The 16,437-nt window shown below is 49.7% G+C and overlaps 1 protein-coding gene across 2 annotated transcripts in view; it reads left to right on the forward strand.

The window, feature by feature from the left end:
• The window catches only part of Grap2 (GRB2 related adaptor protein 2), a 62,185-nt gene extending 47,711 nt beyond the window's left edge, over positions 1 to 14,474 (forward strand). For both annotated transcript variants that reach the window (XM_047547952.1, XM_047547951.1), the window contains exons 4-8: positions 2,155 to 2,274; positions 5,924 to 6,092; positions 7,874 to 8,092; positions 9,283 to 9,399; positions 10,055 to 14,474. In XM_047547952.1, coding sequence (XP_047403908.1) covers positions 2,155 to 2,274; positions 5,924 to 6,092; positions 7,874 to 8,092; positions 9,283 to 9,399; positions 10,055 to 10,234 — 805 coding nt within the window. In that variant the 3' untranslated portion in view covers positions 10,235 to 14,474. The remainder of the gene's footprint in view (positions 1 to 2,154; positions 2,275 to 5,923; positions 6,093 to 7,873; positions 8,093 to 9,282; positions 9,400 to 10,054) is intronic.
• The last annotated feature ends 1,963 nt before the right edge of the window (positions 14,475 to 16,437 follow it).

A 16,437-nucleotide genomic window follows, 5' to 3' on the forward strand; every position in this document is an offset into this window, starting at 1 on the left:
AATGACCTCGACTGGGCCCTTGATGCTGCCCGGTCACCTGCTAGGTGCCTCCAGCCCCTCCCCCGCCTGGCTCTCAGCCCTCGACTGGCGTGCAGGTACACTGAGAGAATGGAAGTCACCAGAAGGGAAGCTCCCTGATCTCCTCCCCTGCGCCCCTCGCCCCCCACATCCAGGGCCTCCTGCAACTGTGCTCCGACACTGCCCCCCTGCAGCTGTCCAGAAGGAACTGCCAGAGCTTCTAGCAGAAGTTCTCCCCTCTCCCACATCCATGGCCTTTCCCTCTTGGCTAGATCATTCCCTCAGCAAACACACATGCTGCCTTTTCTCCCATCTCGCCAAAAAAATAAACGAAAACAAAAACCAAAAATCTCTTGATCCCCAATCCCTTCCAGCTACCACTTCATTTCTGCAAAAGAATTGTGTTTGATATTTCCAACTGCTCACCTCCTGTTCCCTCTGGAGCCCAAGGGCACAGTGAACGGAGTAGTTTGCAATGGCTTGGACAGTGAAACCCTGACTGTTGTATCTAATGTGAGTGCGTGGGAATCTTTGGAAGTCTCAGAGGAAATCGCTTCTCAATTCCAGCTAGAGAACACATGCACCTGCCAAAGCCCTGCAACTGCCTGTTGCCCCTTCTAAATTATTTCCTTTGAGGGTGGCTGCGGCAGAGGGAGCACATCGACTCCTTCTTCCACCCCCACTGCTTCCACGTGGCAGTGACGTGGCAGTCACTTCTTCAGTCTTGCAAGGGTATGTGGCAAATTCTGGGAGATCTCCAGACCACCAGAAGAAACGCTGCCTCCAGCTCCTCGGGGCACAGCCAGCATTTCCCTGTGACCCAGTCTGAAATAAGTATAGCCCTCCTGCTACCCTGACTGCAGTGCAGATTCCCAGATTCGAGAAAGCATGGAGTGTGCCTCACTAAGGAACCCAAAGCCAGGGTATGTTGGGCATTTGTCTTAAAGGTCCATTAGCCTTCTGGGGAGAGCAATCAGAGCAGCCACCTTGAAGCCATGTGACTTTGTCCCACCTCTGGTCCCTAAGCCATTACTAACCCTCATTTTGCTTCTTTGTGGTTGAGAGTGGTTTCTGGCCTCCTGTCCTGAGGCCGTACCTACTGTTTGCCTCGCCATGTGCCCGACTTTTTCCTGCGCTGCATGCTGTGTGCAGTGACATTCCTGAGACTGCCACCCCACCTGCATTCCTGCAAAAGCAGTTTATTGCTTCTTTTCCACAGTAAAGATAATCTTCCAAGCTCAGTGCTGTGGTGCTTGTCTGCAATCCCTGCAGGGTGGGAAGCTGGGGCAGGGTGGGAAGTTCAAGGCCAGTCTCAGCAACTCGTTGAGACCCTCAACAACTTAATGAGACCCTACCTAAAAGTAAAAATTAAAAAGGGCTGGGGATGTAGCTCAGTGGTAAAGAGCCCTGGGATCAATCCCTTGTACAAAAAAAATAAAAGGAGAAAGAGAGATGATTTTTTCTACCCCGGATTTTTTTTTTTTTTTTTTTGGGGGGGGGGGGGCAAAGCAAAGGGAATTGCTTACAAAGAAATCCACAGGAGCTGACTGTGTAGACACTGTTCTCTGGGGCTGCTGCCAGACTGGGAGCTAGCCCTGGGGGCTTCATGGCAGCCTGGGTGGCCCGAGTCCCTGGCTGTATGTCCTCGACTGCTCCATGAAGCAGCCTCCAGGTCACTGAGGCCTCACCCCGGGAGTGAGTGCCCCCCGGTCTCCCGCCCCAGGGCCCACAGCAGCCCCAGCCCCATCCTCCTGTGCATCCTCTGTCCCTGCAGTTCTTTTTGATCCCTGATCCCTGCACACAGGCAGAAGCAGGCGGCTGCTTCCTGCGGTGAGTCACCCCCACACGGCCCCATTTTGGTGCAGTGGCACATTTCCATGATTCAGGTTTTCCAAGCTGGAGAGAGTCTTCTCCTGGAGGAAAGGAACAAAGAGGGTGAGTCAAGAGCAACACTCACTAGCTGTTCCTGAAAGCAGCTTACAGCCCTTGCTGGGTTTCGGAAAGCACCTGCCCCCCTGGGGCTTCCCTGCCATCCAGTGAACAGAGACCTTGTCTCCCGTCATTGTTACCCCTTCTTTGTTTCCCCTCACCGTCTTTCGTGACATCAAGATCCTCTTGCTGTCTCTCTCCTGGTAGGTGGTTTCATGAAGGACTCTCAAGACACCAGGCAGAGAACTTACTCATGGGCAAGGAAGTTGGTTTCTTCATCATCCGGGCCAGCCAGAGCTCACCAGGGGATTTCTCCATCTCTGTCAGGTACTGGCCACTCCTGACACCATCCTGACCCTTCTCAGCCGATAGCCACTCGGACTACTGAAGCCATGAGGTGACCACTCAAATGTGACCCAGTGATCAGAGGCATGCTGGTCAAGGTGGCCAGGCTTGGTGACATCTTATCAACTGTATTGTTCTCCATTTTCTTCCCAGAACCTGAGTCTCTAACTTCTTAGTGAGTTGGGGTGTGTCCAAAATTATGTCCACGTTTATCTGTCTCCCCATCTAGACCCGTGCTCCGGAAGAGCAGGATTTTGTCACTTCATCTTGGTACCCCTAACAGACTCTTTCATACTATAGATAATTGCAGAACATTTATGGAAGGAAGAAGAAGAAAAGGAAGAAAAAAAGAACTGGTACTTTACCACATCCACCTGGGTTTTAAATTTTAATTTTTTAATTTTTATTTCTTATTTTTGTACTAGGTTTAAACCCAGAGGTGCTTTACCAGTGAGTCACATCCCCAAACTGTTATATTTTTTATTTTGAGACAGGGTCTCCCCAAGTTGCTGAGGCTGGCCTCAAACTTGCAATCCTCCTGCCATTACTACTGATGTATGTCTGAAGAAGGGTCAGAGACAAGTACAAATATCAAGTCACTGCCATCGAATGCCTATGCAGGCAGCTGAGCACCCCAGCAAGGCTGCCTCAACCCCCACACCCTGCGGCAGACCTGAAAACCGAGCAGAGCCCAAGGAGGGAGGTGGGGAAGGACAGTAACTGGGAAATGTGGCTCCTGTGTGGCACCCAGGAGGAAGTGACTCAGTCCAGGCTTAAACATGACACAGCCCCAAATGAGAAGCCCCGAGTCTGAACACAGTGTGTGTGGTCAGCATTTCAGGAATTGCAAGTACTTGGTGACCACATATGAAAGTGCAAGAAATAGAGCTAATAGCAGATCAGCAGAGAAGGCATGGCAGCCTGTACAAGTTCATTGGCAGGAAATGCTGGTCTGGATCATTCAATAGGTTTTGAAAGGCATTGCAGCTTTATCACTTCAAGTACAGAAATCTAATCTCGGGTAATAAATTTACAGCTACCTTGCTCTTAAAAGGAAGTAGATGTTTTAAAACACAGGTAGAAAGGTCCCTCAAATAATGGATCAACCATTTGTATACACATGTGACTCTAGGGTGCGTGCAAGTAGCTGGTCTCCTTAGCTTTGCTCTTACTTTTCCTTAACTAAAGTTTTCCTTTTATTAGTTAGATGATTGTAAACTTTAGCTCAGGCCAATATTACAGTATCACAAATTCCAAACTCCTTAGGCCTTAATTAATGAAATTTTTCTCTATTAATAAACTTTACAAGTCAAACCTATTTTTTAAGAGTTCTAATTACAAACTGCACCAAGTAATTTCTTAGATTTTGAAGGGCATCCCTGGCTGTCTTTAATTTGCATGGCCATGACCCTGGATTTTTTCAGCTATGAATTATGGTTTCTATATCTCAACTGAAACCAATTCTGTAAAATGGTGAACCTTGACTTCTGCCCAAGTCTTCCCTGGTATTAAGGCAATATGGTCTCTTTTTATGATGATTATTATCACAACCTCTATTGTATATCTTCTGCAGAAATGTAGCATAATATTTTCTGAAACAAAATCATTTTTATTTATTTTTACATTTGCTTTCTTGTTGGGAGAAATCCTAGTTCTTGGCCCACAGCAGTTAATGTCTCAAGTGTGTAAACTTGCAGAGAGGAGCATTCCGCTCTGACCACCTAGGAATGTAAATAACTGCCCCCAAATTTACCTTGTGTTACCAAGGGAACCTGCATAGGGGCCTGGTGGTCTGATCCCCCGTGGCACATTGTGATTGGGTTAAAAGTCTATAAAATGTTATGGTTTTTCCTGCAATAAACGAGTTTGCAGGTTGCTCACCACAAGCCTGCTTTTACCCAACTCCCGGGGCCTGGGTTAAGGCTCCATGGGCTCTTACCTGAGCCTGAGTTACCCTGGCACACCCTACACTTTCTGACATGGGCACAGATGAGTAAAAACTCCTTGCAGTTCTTCATTTTTACTTGTTAAGGGTCCAAAACACTAGGCTTTGGGATCTGGACCCCTGAGTTACATTCTTTTCTGTGCCCCTCTCAGGACTTGAGACAATGGTCAGGTTATTCTCAGTCAGGTCATTCTCTGCCCATACACCCAGGTGACCAGCACCCCTGAAGTCCACCCCTGTCTCAGCTTGTGAAAGTGAAAGGACTAATGTTTCACACCCTGAGTCCTTTGACTAAGAGACAGTGGATGAACACTTAATAAACGAGAACATTTCCCCTTCCTCCTCGTGGTGATAACTGAGTCAGGCCATGGGACTTTGGGGGAAAGAAAGTCTCTGTTAGTGGCCAACACACACGGAAAAGCCCATGATGATTATCGCAGGTCAGTTACTATCCCAAAGCAGTAGAGAACACAGTTACTGTATAACCTCCAACTTCACCCAGTTATGGGCAAAGCCCAGCACAGAAGATGAGAACAAGCGTTAGAATTCCTGTCCCCTCAAACACCAACCCCTAAACCCATCCCTAAGAAACTTCCACTACCTCAGAGGTAACCATACTCTCCAAAATCCTTTAAATTCTTGACCTTTCTGCTGAGTCTGACCATTGGTATCATTTGTGCCAATGTATCTTTAAATATACACATAGGTCTGCTTGAAAAATAAGTTTCGTATGTAAGAGAGAATGAGTTGATGATGGAGCAGCACTGGAGATGATAGGCAAAGTCCAGTTCCCTCTTTCTGGATGGATAAAATTCAGTTTCTCCAATCCTGATACAAATGTGCCCCATCACTTGAGTTCAAACTGGGACCCAATAAAAAAGTGCTGATCTAAAAGAAGTTAGCATGCCTACATGACCTGGTGGGCCAAGCTCACTAGACTGGAACCAGAGACCTGGGGTTCTTGCTCAACTCTGCCTGCCTCTCACAGTGATCTTGACTGAGGTCCTATACCTTTCTGAGCCTCTGCATCCTCATCTGTGAAATGGAGAAGTAAGACTATACAATCTCCAAGGTCTTTTCCAATCAGACTCTATGATTCCAAATAATACTTTTTCCCCCAAAGCTCAAAATACTTTGTAACCTTATTTATGCAAAATGTAAACCAATATCAAGAAATCCTCCTAGAGAAAAAACTGTAACAAATTTCTTAGGGATAAGAGCAACTTTTTTCTAGCTGGTACTGGTTTTATGGGTTTAAAGAAAGTGGTTCAAAGTATTTCTGATAACTGAAAGATTAACTGGGGCTTTTAAAAATCCTCTGCTGCAGAGTCCTTAGGATAGGCAGGACTCTGGTGTTGTCATGTTTAAAATAAACATTATGAAAAGGTCCTCAATCTCTTAGTCTTTAAGACACTTGGAACTTTTTTTTTTCTTGTAAATGTTGGGTCGGGTATTCAAGACAGATTCCAGCTCATCTGATTACCTTCTGCTGATGTGAAAATCCCTCCTGAGTGGTCCCTCCCACAAACCTCCTGCTAGACCAGCCCTCCTGCCCAGCGATGGGAGAGTCATCCCTATCTACATTTCCTGCCCAAACAGAACTCCACCAACCAGGGTGCAAACAGCCCTGGAGGCAGGGACACTGCCACCACACAACATGCAACTTGGATTTGCCTTCCTCTCCAGGCACGAGGATGACGTCCAACACTTCAAGGTCATGCGAGACAACAAGGGCAATTACTTCTTGTGGACTGAGAAGTTTCCATCCCTAAATAAGCTGGTGGACTACTACAGGACGACTTCCATCTCCAAGCAGAAGCAGATCTTCCTGCGGGATAGAACCCGAGAAGATCAGGTATAGTTCAGATCCTGATCAACTCCAACCCGGAGAGTTCAGGCAGTCCGAGTTCCCACCGAGAAAATGTGTCTGATGGGCAGATCCTGGAGTGTTCTGAAAGGCAGGATAACCCTGAGATCAGACCTCAGTTTCAGTCTTAACACTTCCTAGCTATGTGACCTTGGAAAGTTCTCCAATCCTCAGTTTCCTCATCCACAAAATGGGGTTAAGAGGGCTACCCACTTCCCAGAGGGCTTTGAATGTAAGAGAATAGAACGTATGCCATCTCTTCCATCATTCGGAATCACGTTGCAAATGCTCCATGAATATTAGCTCTTGGTAGGGTGCGATTATTCTGTCATTCCCAGACATTGAAATGTGTTTTCGGTCCAGCTCTGGAGCTGCCTAAGGATGGAGTGGGGAGTTCCTGGTAGGATCCCAGGGTAAAGCAGCTGATAGAGCTTTGTGATGGCCTGGGGGTGAGTTGCAGGAAGACACGGGAGGAGAAAAATGAACCCGGAATCTTTGCTCTTACAACTAGCTGGAACACAGAGTACTGTCTAATAGAAAAGAACCAGATTAAATCCTGATTTAGTCACCCATTACCCATATGACCTCATTAAGTGAAGAAACCATTCTGAGTATCAGTTTTCTCATCTGGAGAATGGGGAGAAAGTCAATACCTCCCTCGCTGGACTCATGTGAGGATTAAATATCATACGATCACAGCCCTGCCCCAGAATCTGTTCTATAGTAGATTCCAAGAGAATGGCAGCCTGCCTCCTATAAGTGAATTCTCACACATGCATGCAATATATAAACAATTTTTCAAAGGAAGAAAAGTGGTTAGAAGATGCAGGTGTTATAGAAAAAAAGCTTTGACTAGATTAGCTGGAGACCTAGGGACAGGCTATTTGAAAAGGCCTTGAGACTTTAAAAGCAACATGTGCTATGGGAAGTAAAGAAGCCCACCCCCCTTCTAAGCTGCCCAGGCTGTTCTTGAGGCTGAGAAGCTACAAAGGAGGGAGGGTGTTCCCACCAAGTGCACACAGAAGTTCAGAAAGGAAAACAAAGGTTAACCTTGTAAATTATTTCAACCAGGAAACGGACAGAGGTATTAACTTACTAGGATGTGCGTTCAGCATAACAGAGGCAATGTAAAATTGCATTAAACTGGATTGGATGAGTTAACATTTGTAAAGTGCCGTCATATACAAAGTCTGGGGTAACTGTTTGTTAAATAAAAATAACAAGTATTTCTGATGCACGAGTTGTAGCACATGAAGCAGAAAGACCTCACTCCTTCCCGACATGCCCAGCGCCTGGCCTGGTTTCCATGGTGCTGCTAGCATGTTGCTGTTTGGGTCTCTATCACCAGGCTGTAAATGACAGTTCAGAATCACACAAAGTCAACAGCAGAGCTTATCTGGAGGGTAGGATGTCCAGCGGTGTGGCAACATGTGATAAGGAAGGGCAGCATTGTCAGTAAAATGGAATATTTAAGCTTGATTACACATAGAAAAACAAACCCACTAGAAAAGGATGGAACAGGTACCACGTGGAAAGAGTTTATCAACCAGGCTCGGAACCTTTGAAACTGGGAAAACCTGAGAATGCAGAGGCCACTTTTGAAAATGTAGAGGACTGAACCGTTGATTTTCTTTAAGCTGCTCCCCCAACCCCACAACTATTTCTTGGAGTTGTTGTGAGCACAGTCTAGAAGCTGCCAAAAAGACAGGACAGGGCCAGGAGACCCAGGAAGAGGGTGGATCTGCAGAGCCTCTGTTCTCTCTCCCCAGGGTCACCGTGGCAACAGTCTAGAGCGCAGATCCCAGGGCAGCCCACATCTCAGTGGGGCGGTGGGAGAAGAAATCCGGCCTTCAATGAACCGGAAGCTGTCGGACCATCCCCCGCCCCCTCCCTCACAGTACCACCAGCACCAACAGCCACCCCCGCAATACCCCACAGGGCTGCAGCCCCCACCACAGCGATACCAACAGCATCACCACTTTCACCAGGTATCTGCAGAGAATGAAGTTCCACCTGGTGAGGTGGAAGGAGGACCCGCCCTCCCCCAGCCTCCAGCATCCCAGGCCTGGCCCAGCCTCCCTGGATCTCACAGAGCTCATGAAGGAGATCCTGCCCCCACACCATGGCCGAAATATGGACATTGCTCTTGGCAAACAAGTCTGTAAACGAAATGGCTCCCAGGCTGATACACACGCCTACGAGCACGTACGTGCACACACACACATACACACACACACACACACACACACACACACACATTTACCCTGAAGACTCAGGAAACAATCGCTTCATTTTCCTATCAGTAGAATTCCAAATCTAATGCCCCTTAACCCATCTGGCTGCAGAGATCCACAAGGAAAAAAAGGATTAACACCCGCAATGGAGACTGACTGATTTATTTATCCCTCACCTGTTTCAGATGGGATTTCAGGCAGCTTACAGAGACGGACAATACAGTCTGATAACATCGTTCCTAAATTCCTTAGCCAGGCACAGGGCCCTTTGTGAGCTGCCTTGTCCCCTGCCTCAGCGGCTGCCTCCCGCTCCCCGGTGTGAACGCTCCAGCATCCCGGCAGCTCCCCTTTAACTGAGTGGCCCACTGCATTTTCTCTCTGTCTTTGTAGCTTTTTAGAAGCCGTTCTCTCTGACCAAAGAGCCCTTCCCTGGCCAGTCCTGCTTTCCTTTTAGCTGGAGTTCTAGCATGGCCTCCTCTTTGAAGTCCCCCGATTCAGCCAGGCAGACCCAGACTCTTCTGATTGATCATTAGCACTTCAGTGCGTAAGGTTCCCCCTCTAGAGGGGACCTCTGAGAAGGTGGAGACCACCTCTTTCTAGCAATAGACCCCTGATGTCTGGTACTGGCACCTACAAGGTAGGTACCTAATAAATATTTGGTTTTGTTTTAAGGAAAAAGAACATACACATGCCTTACATAAACGCACGAGACTCCCCTAGTGAATATTTCTTAACTGAACAAGCAAAACCTGCCATATTTTTGCCTTCAGGATCTAAGGTCCTTTGGTCGTCCCTCCCCTTCTCCCCATCATCCTGGGTTTATGGCCATGCTCAGCAAATACTCCTGTATCCTGGTTGTGTCGATGGCACCCCAGCAAGGCTCAGGGGAGCTGGTGAGAGATGCCCTGGCGTAGGTGACCGTCCTCTGTTGCCTCTGTCTCTAGGAACGCCGTGGAGGCAGCCTGGACATAAACGATGGGCACTGTGGCACAGGCAGCGAGGTGAACGCGGCCCTCATGCACCGGAGACACACAGACCCCGCCCAACTCCAGGTGGCAGGGGTAAGTGGGCTGGGGGTGGGCAGAGACCTGGGGCCAAAGGCATCCAGCCACGCATGCTCCAGGGGTTCCCAGGCTGGCTGTTGGACTGGCTCTGTCCCCAGGCTTTGTGGGTTTTCATCATGTGGTGCTGAGGATGCCTCACACGTGCCAGGCAAGCGCTCTACCCCTGAGCCCCAGCCCCAGCCCTGTCCCCGGGCTTCTTGCCTCTCTGGTAGTGTGAGATCACCTTTATCTTTGTGACCCATCTCGACTCAGGACTCAATTGCACTAACCCAGAAGGCTTGCCATTCTGTTTGTCACCTGAGAAAATAAAAGTGCCACCTAGTAACAGAGGGAGAGTGGTTAGGGACTCCCTGCGGGCGTTGGAGAAAAGCATCTCTGTGAATAGAAGTGCCAAGCCTCAGGGCTGGGGCGTAGCCCCCTGGTGGAGCCCGAGCCTAGCATGGGCCAGGCCCTGGTTTCTCCCCAGCACCACAAAAACAAAAAAGAGGTGGCTTCCTGTTCAGGGCCGGACGCGTCGGGTCTGCTTTAAGTCACAGGGCGTCAGCCTCCATGGAGGTTATGGCTCAAGAAACCTCATCCTCTCTGTGGAACAGTGGCTCTGAAGGCCAGCTGGCTGGCCCACAGCTGCTGAACATCCGTTTCCTCCCCACAGCGCGTGCGGTGGGCCCGGGCCCTATATGACTTTGAGGCCCTGGAGGACGACGAGCTGGGATTCCACAGCGGAGAGGTGGTCGAGGTCCTGGACAGCTCCAACCCATCGTGGTGGACCGGCCGGCTGCACAACAAGCTGGGCCTCTTCCCCGCCAATTACGTGGCACCCATGATGAGATGAGCCCTCTGAGGGGCCGGAGCTCTTCCTCTGAGGCGGGCAAAAGCTGGGCCACGTCCCCCACGCCCCTGCACGCGCAGACGCGAGTCCTGTAGGCGCACACCCACACATTTCATAATTTATTGGCACTTGGGTCGGTTAATATTGGCACTTGGGTGGGTTGACATGGAAAGGAGCTCAGGTGGAGAATGAAATTTGTGCTTCATTTTTTTGCTCCTCTCGGGGTGCAGAAGGCAGGGGGGAGTGGGGCAGGGGGCAGGAAAATGACATGGGACTTCAAGAGCTGTCCCTGCTTCCTCCCTGCTTTGGGAAATTTTCCCAGAGAGCGGCTGGGTGGAGGCCCCACCCCAGTACTGGACGCAGAACAACAGGGTGGGGCTGGGCGTGGCGGGCCGTTGCGGATCCCTGCAGCCCTGCGCACCTGGAGGGCTGCGGGGCAGCTTTCTTCCCATTCTCCAGGGGGTGGGCACTGCTGCGTCAGATTTAAGGTGCAGCTGATCCGCTGCCACAGGCTCCAGGCAAGTCTGAGCGGGAGCTCGCAGGGGCAAGGACAGGAGCAACTGCGTGGGAGAGTCCCCACTGTGCGAGGCTGGCCTTCCAGCGATGCCCAGCCGCCACTTGCTTCCTTGGGGATAACATTCCTTGGGTGAACCTTTCCTGTGGTTGTCTGGAGAGGGCGTCTCCAACATGGAGAAACACAGAAGGTGTGAGGAGTTACGACTGAGAAGTGGAGGGATCTTCCATAGCTCCCCTGGCTTACCTGGATGTGACCTCAGTTTCCCCAGCTACAAAGAGAGCAGCATCTTAGATTCTACTAAAGTGCTTGGAGAAGCCCTGGCTGACCATGCTGAATTTGAGGGTCATTGTTTCCTGGCTATCAGGGTGTCTCTTCAGGGCTGTGTTCACTTTCTTTCTTGATTTCTGCGTTTGAAGATGCCTTGCCCAGTGGCCCAGAGAGAAGCCTGACTAGGGATCAATAGATCAATTGATGGATTGAATATGACCTCATGAAGAAGCAGACTTTGAGTTCCTTGTTCAATCTGACTGTTGGACCATTCCCAGCCTCCCTTCTCCTGAGCATTGTACCTGGGGGGAGGAACCCCACTGTCATTGACCCACCTTGTCACCTCAAACTAGAATCGTGTGTCCCAGTGCTCATCCTGGGGGTGTGAAACACAGATCAGCCTGGCCCGAGAGGAAGCCCAGGAGCAAACATGTCTGTGCAGGGGGCACTTAGGGGAAGAGAGAGAGAGAGTGCACGCCCATGCGTGTGCACACATGTGTGCATGCCTGTGCACACATGTGTGCATGCCTGTGCATCTGGGCTGAGACCGGAAAGAAAGGGCTGGTGTCACAGGTGTTGGTGAGGGCGCACGGTAGGCCCTTGCTCCTTTGTTTCTCCTCCCAGCCTGTTTGCGCTAGACGATAAAAGAGAGTTTCTGACTCAGAAGTGACTGCCAGTGAAGTGTAAACTCTGTCCCCTGTGACTGATCCTACAATTCTCTGATCCCCGTGTTCCCTTTAGAGAAAAGGGGGGGAGAAAGGGACTCTGTGGCAGGGACTGGAAGGGAAGAGAAAATAGCCTGGAAGCAGCCAGGGAAGCAGAATGTGAGTGAGGAGAGGTTGCAGCCTCTGGAAGCAAAGGCAGGATCGAGGTAAGATGCTAAGTGGGACAGGCAGGGTGAGTGTGATGAGCCCGGGATGTTGGGGGACAGCCAGTGCAGGAGGGAGGGACTTAGTCAGGTGGGAAAGGGCGACTCCCAGCAAAGTAAGGATCAAAGACACCCCAGGAAGACAAAGAAACAGGAGAAGGGGAGCCAACACAGAGAGGCCCTCATGAGCTCTCTTGGTGCTAGGTAATGTGAAACATTAAAGAAAAGCCAGAAGTAATGTTTGATTTTACAGTATCTGCAAACCATATGCTTTAAACAGCCCACAGACTTCATCCATTGTCTGATTCCGTGGGAGGACCAGCCCCGGGTGAGAGACACACAGCATGGCTCTGGTCTCCATCCCGAGCCTGACACACCCTGAAGAAGGCAGCAGTCACACAACGAGAGCTGCGCTCCGCCAGGGTCTGGTGTCTGGGTGGCACAGCCCCCAGGTGGGCAGGGGAGGACCCAGCACCGGCGGGGCCGTGGCCTGGAGAGTTTGCTCACATAAGCAGACAGCGATCGCAGTTTACAGAGCCCGAGGGACAGGGCGTCTTGCTCTAGAAAAGGCCAGCGTGGGAGCGGGAGCGGGGGCTGTGGAGGCGCCCGCCCCACCCGTCAATGCAGCTAGATCAAGAGGAGGCGGGCAGCCCTCTCCCACACCAGCAGAACAGGCTCTCAGGGGCCAAGCCAAGAAGACAAGGACCAAACTGTCCCCACTGGGTGGGCCAGGGGCAGGGGGAGCTTAGCTCTCCTCGATCACTGGTGCAGCCCGGGGAGGGGGCTCCTGGGGAGTTGCTCCCCTGCCCCTCCCCTCTACCCCAGCTTCGCCTCCTTTGCTCCTCAGAGCCAGGGGAGTGTCCACCGGCACTTCTCACCAGCCACACAGCCAGCGCCCAACATGCTGTCTCTGGTTTGGGCTGCAATGTTCTGTGTGACTTAGGAGCAGGGAACTTCCAGAGAAAATCCAGTTCCTGCTCAACCAGTTGGGTTTTACTAACCTCTTGCTGAGGCTCATGGCATTTCAATGATCTGGCACCTACCACTGCCCACCCACTTGCAGATCCTCAGGATGATCTAAGGCCCCTGCTTCTCAAAATTTCAAGCACCTACAAAGTGCCTGGGGATTCTGTTAAAATGCAGGTGCTGCTTCAGTTCTGCTTTTTTAACAGGCTCCCAGGTGCTGCGGGCTGGGTCCACACTTGAGCAAGCAGCAAGGGCAAAGAACTTGGCAGTGAGCCAAACAGCTAGAAAAATCAAATTGGTTTCTTTTTCTGAGGTTATTCAGTCATTCCTCTCCGTTGCTAATGAATAAGTTACTTTGGCTTTGGGACAGACCCGGTTCAGAGCTGTCATTATGACATCATTTATGTTTGACAGCCCAGTGACTTCATCTCCATCAGGAATCAAAAACCTTTCAGACAAACAGGAATTTTCTAATAGTAACTGTTTTAAACATGAGCAGAGGTAACAGAAGACATTGCGAAAACTTTCTTAGGAAATCTTTAAACATAAAATTGACACCCATCACATGGGGGGTGATAAGCAAGACAGGCACATGGGTCTCCACCCCATCATTGGATCTCAGACGACCCAAAGCAAAACAGCCCACAGTGGGGATAGATTGTCACTGTCAAAATATTTGCCACTTGCCTTGTCTAAAGTCGACATTTCTACCTGTCTGTATCAAGACCAGAGTGTAAAAAAAAACTTTGTCTCAATTCTTTAAAAAAAAAAATGTTTTTCAAGTTCTACCACTTCATTACCATGGCCACACCAGCTTGGCGTCCCTCTTAAGCAACTCTGTCATCCTCCTTACTTTCCCCCCTGCATTGTCTCTTTTTTGGGGGGTGGGTATGGGGGATTGAACTCAGGGGCACTGGACCACTGAGCCACATCCCCAGCCCTATTTTGTATTTTATTTAGAGACAGGGTCTCACTGAGTTGCTTAGTGCCTCACCATTGCTGAGGCTGGCTTTGAACTCTCAATCCTCCTGTCTCAGCCTCCCGAGCTATTGGGATTACAGGCATGCACCACCATGCCCCACCCTGCATTGCTTCTTGTCCCCAGTATATTCTCCACACAGACACCAGAGTGATATTTGTAAAATAAATTAATCTGATCACATCACTCTCCTTCCAACTGCTCTTGACTTTGAACCCAAAACCCTAATGTGACCCTGCCAGGTCTGGCCTCTGCCAGGATCCTTCCAGCCTCCCCTTGTGCCTGTCCCCCATCCTCTTGCTTTCATGCCCCTGACCCATTGGCCTTTTTCGGCCTCCAGATGGCCCAGGATTTGTCTCCATCTGTGGATCCCTCTGTCTGGAATGCACATCCTCCTCTGTTCTTTACCTGGAAATTCTTGATCAGGCCTGGATTTAAATGTCACTGCCTCAAATAGTCCCTCCCTGACCCCTAATCTAAAACAACCCTTCCCATAGACTATACCTCAAATCCCACGCTTTTTCTGAATGGCACACACACATCGCTAGACTGAGTCATCTGACTATTAGACTGGAAGCTCCATGGGGCAGGGATGGGCTGTTTTGTAAACCACTGTACGCCCAGCATCTCCCATGGTGCGCAGCATGGAGCCTTAATAAATGTATGTCTAATGAATGACAAGTGAAACCTGCCTCATCTCATCTATTTGTTCATTCTGTAACCCAAATGCCATGGCTTTATGGACTCACAGACACAAACGAGGTGATATGACATTACAGTAGCTTTAGCCCCTGCCCTCAGATTCTCCTTCAGGACTCTGAGAGTCCCAGGGAGGAAGGCTGGTATCTCTCCCATGGTCTGCTCATGCTTCTTCCTGGGGTTGTGTTCTCCTGCCCTGTGCATCCCCTGCTGGTGACACCTTTCCTGACGCTGTGGATCTGCTGTCACTGCTTTGGTCTGAAGGAGAAGTGGCCCCATCCTTCAGGACACCAAAGCTGCCCAGCAGGCCACATGGCAAGGCGACTGGGGAAGGGGTGGGCTGAAGGATGGCTTGCACCCAGCGCCAAAAGCCCTCAATGTCTTCCATGAATGCAACTGGTGCCCTTCTCTCCTGAGCCCTCTCCATCAGGCAGAGCCGCGGTTGCCATCTGTCCCCTCCATCCCTCTGTGTCTCTCCTCTCTCTTCCTGGTAAGTCTTTCTCCCTCAGCTGGAAAGAAACGTTCCCACAACACTTCGTCTGTACAGTAGATAACATGCAGGGGTCCACCTGTACAGCCTGGACTCGGCTACGATTAGGTCATTGAATCAACATGTCCCAGGGGTCTGACCCGACTGGTCACAGGGTCCTTCACTTCTCTCCACTCTGCCTTTCCATGTCCACACCACAGTTGCTGCCTCATTTCCTACTTCTCTCCCAGGTAACTGCAGTCATCTGCGCACTGTTCTCCCGGCCTCCTGGCTGGGCCCCTCTAATCCAGCCTCTTCCACTGCCAGAGACATCTTATTAACATGCAAAGCGGATGACATCAGGCTCCTGTTCAAATCCTTCAGGGGCTCTCCACAGCTTTCCGGCTGGTGTTTAAACTCCTTAGCTCCACACTGAAGGTATTTTGTGATCTGGCTGCTGCCTGTCTGTTCAGTCCCATCTCCCAGATCTCTGCTCCCAAGCACGCTTTACTTCCATCCCTCTGAACTACCTGTGGCCCCAGAATGACTCATGAGATCTCAGTCCCCCATATCTCCCACATCTATTCCTTTTGCCTGGAATGCCTTCTCCCACTTTTTTTTAGTTCAGACCAGTACTTTGCAGTAAAACTTTCTGAGTTGGTAAGAAAGTTTATATTTGCCCTGCCACTAGCCACATGTGACTGACTATTGAACCTTGAAATGTGGCTCATGGAATTAGTGAAATAGACACACGTGCCTAGTGGCTACTTTGCTGGGCAACCAGGGTCCAGACTTTGAAATACTTAGCTCAGAACTCAAAGTCTCTGCTGGAAGCTCTCCCAGTGCCATGGTTGACCTTGTTCTTCTCTGTATTCAGCATGCTACTCTACGTCGGTGATTTGTCCACCCGCCTCTGCCACCAGACTAGTTCAGTGGTTATTGCACAAATGCAGCCATTCACTGGTAAAGGTTTGGCCACCGACTCTCTAAGACAAAGTCCTGATTTGTATTATCTGCCAAGTCTATGTGTCAAGAGAATGAGAAGACAGGCCATGGGCTGGAAGAAAATATTTGCAAAAGACAAATCTGAAAGAGGACTATTATCAAAAATATATGAAGAATTCTTAAAACTCAAAAATAAGAAAATGAACAATCTGGTTTAAAAAATGGGCAAAAGACCCAAACAGACACCTCATCAAAGAAAATATGCAAATGGAACATGAAAAGATGCTCAACATCATATGTCTGCAAGGAATTGCAAATTAAAACAACAACATGATAACATTACACACCTTTCAGAATTCCCCAAATCCAAAACATCGATGGCAGCAAGTTCTGGTAAAGATGTGGAGCAACAGGAACGTAGGTTTATTGCTGGTGGGAATGCAAAATGGGACAGCCACTCTGGAGGACAGTTTGGCAGTTTCTTGTAAAAAATAAA

The sequence above is a fragment of the Sciurus carolinensis genome, chromosome 4 (genome assembly GCF_902686445.1).
Source record: "Sciurus carolinensis chromosome 4, mSciCar1.2, whole genome shotgun sequence".
NCBI lineage: Eukaryota > Metazoa > Chordata > Mammalia > Rodentia > Sciuridae > Sciurus > Sciurus carolinensis.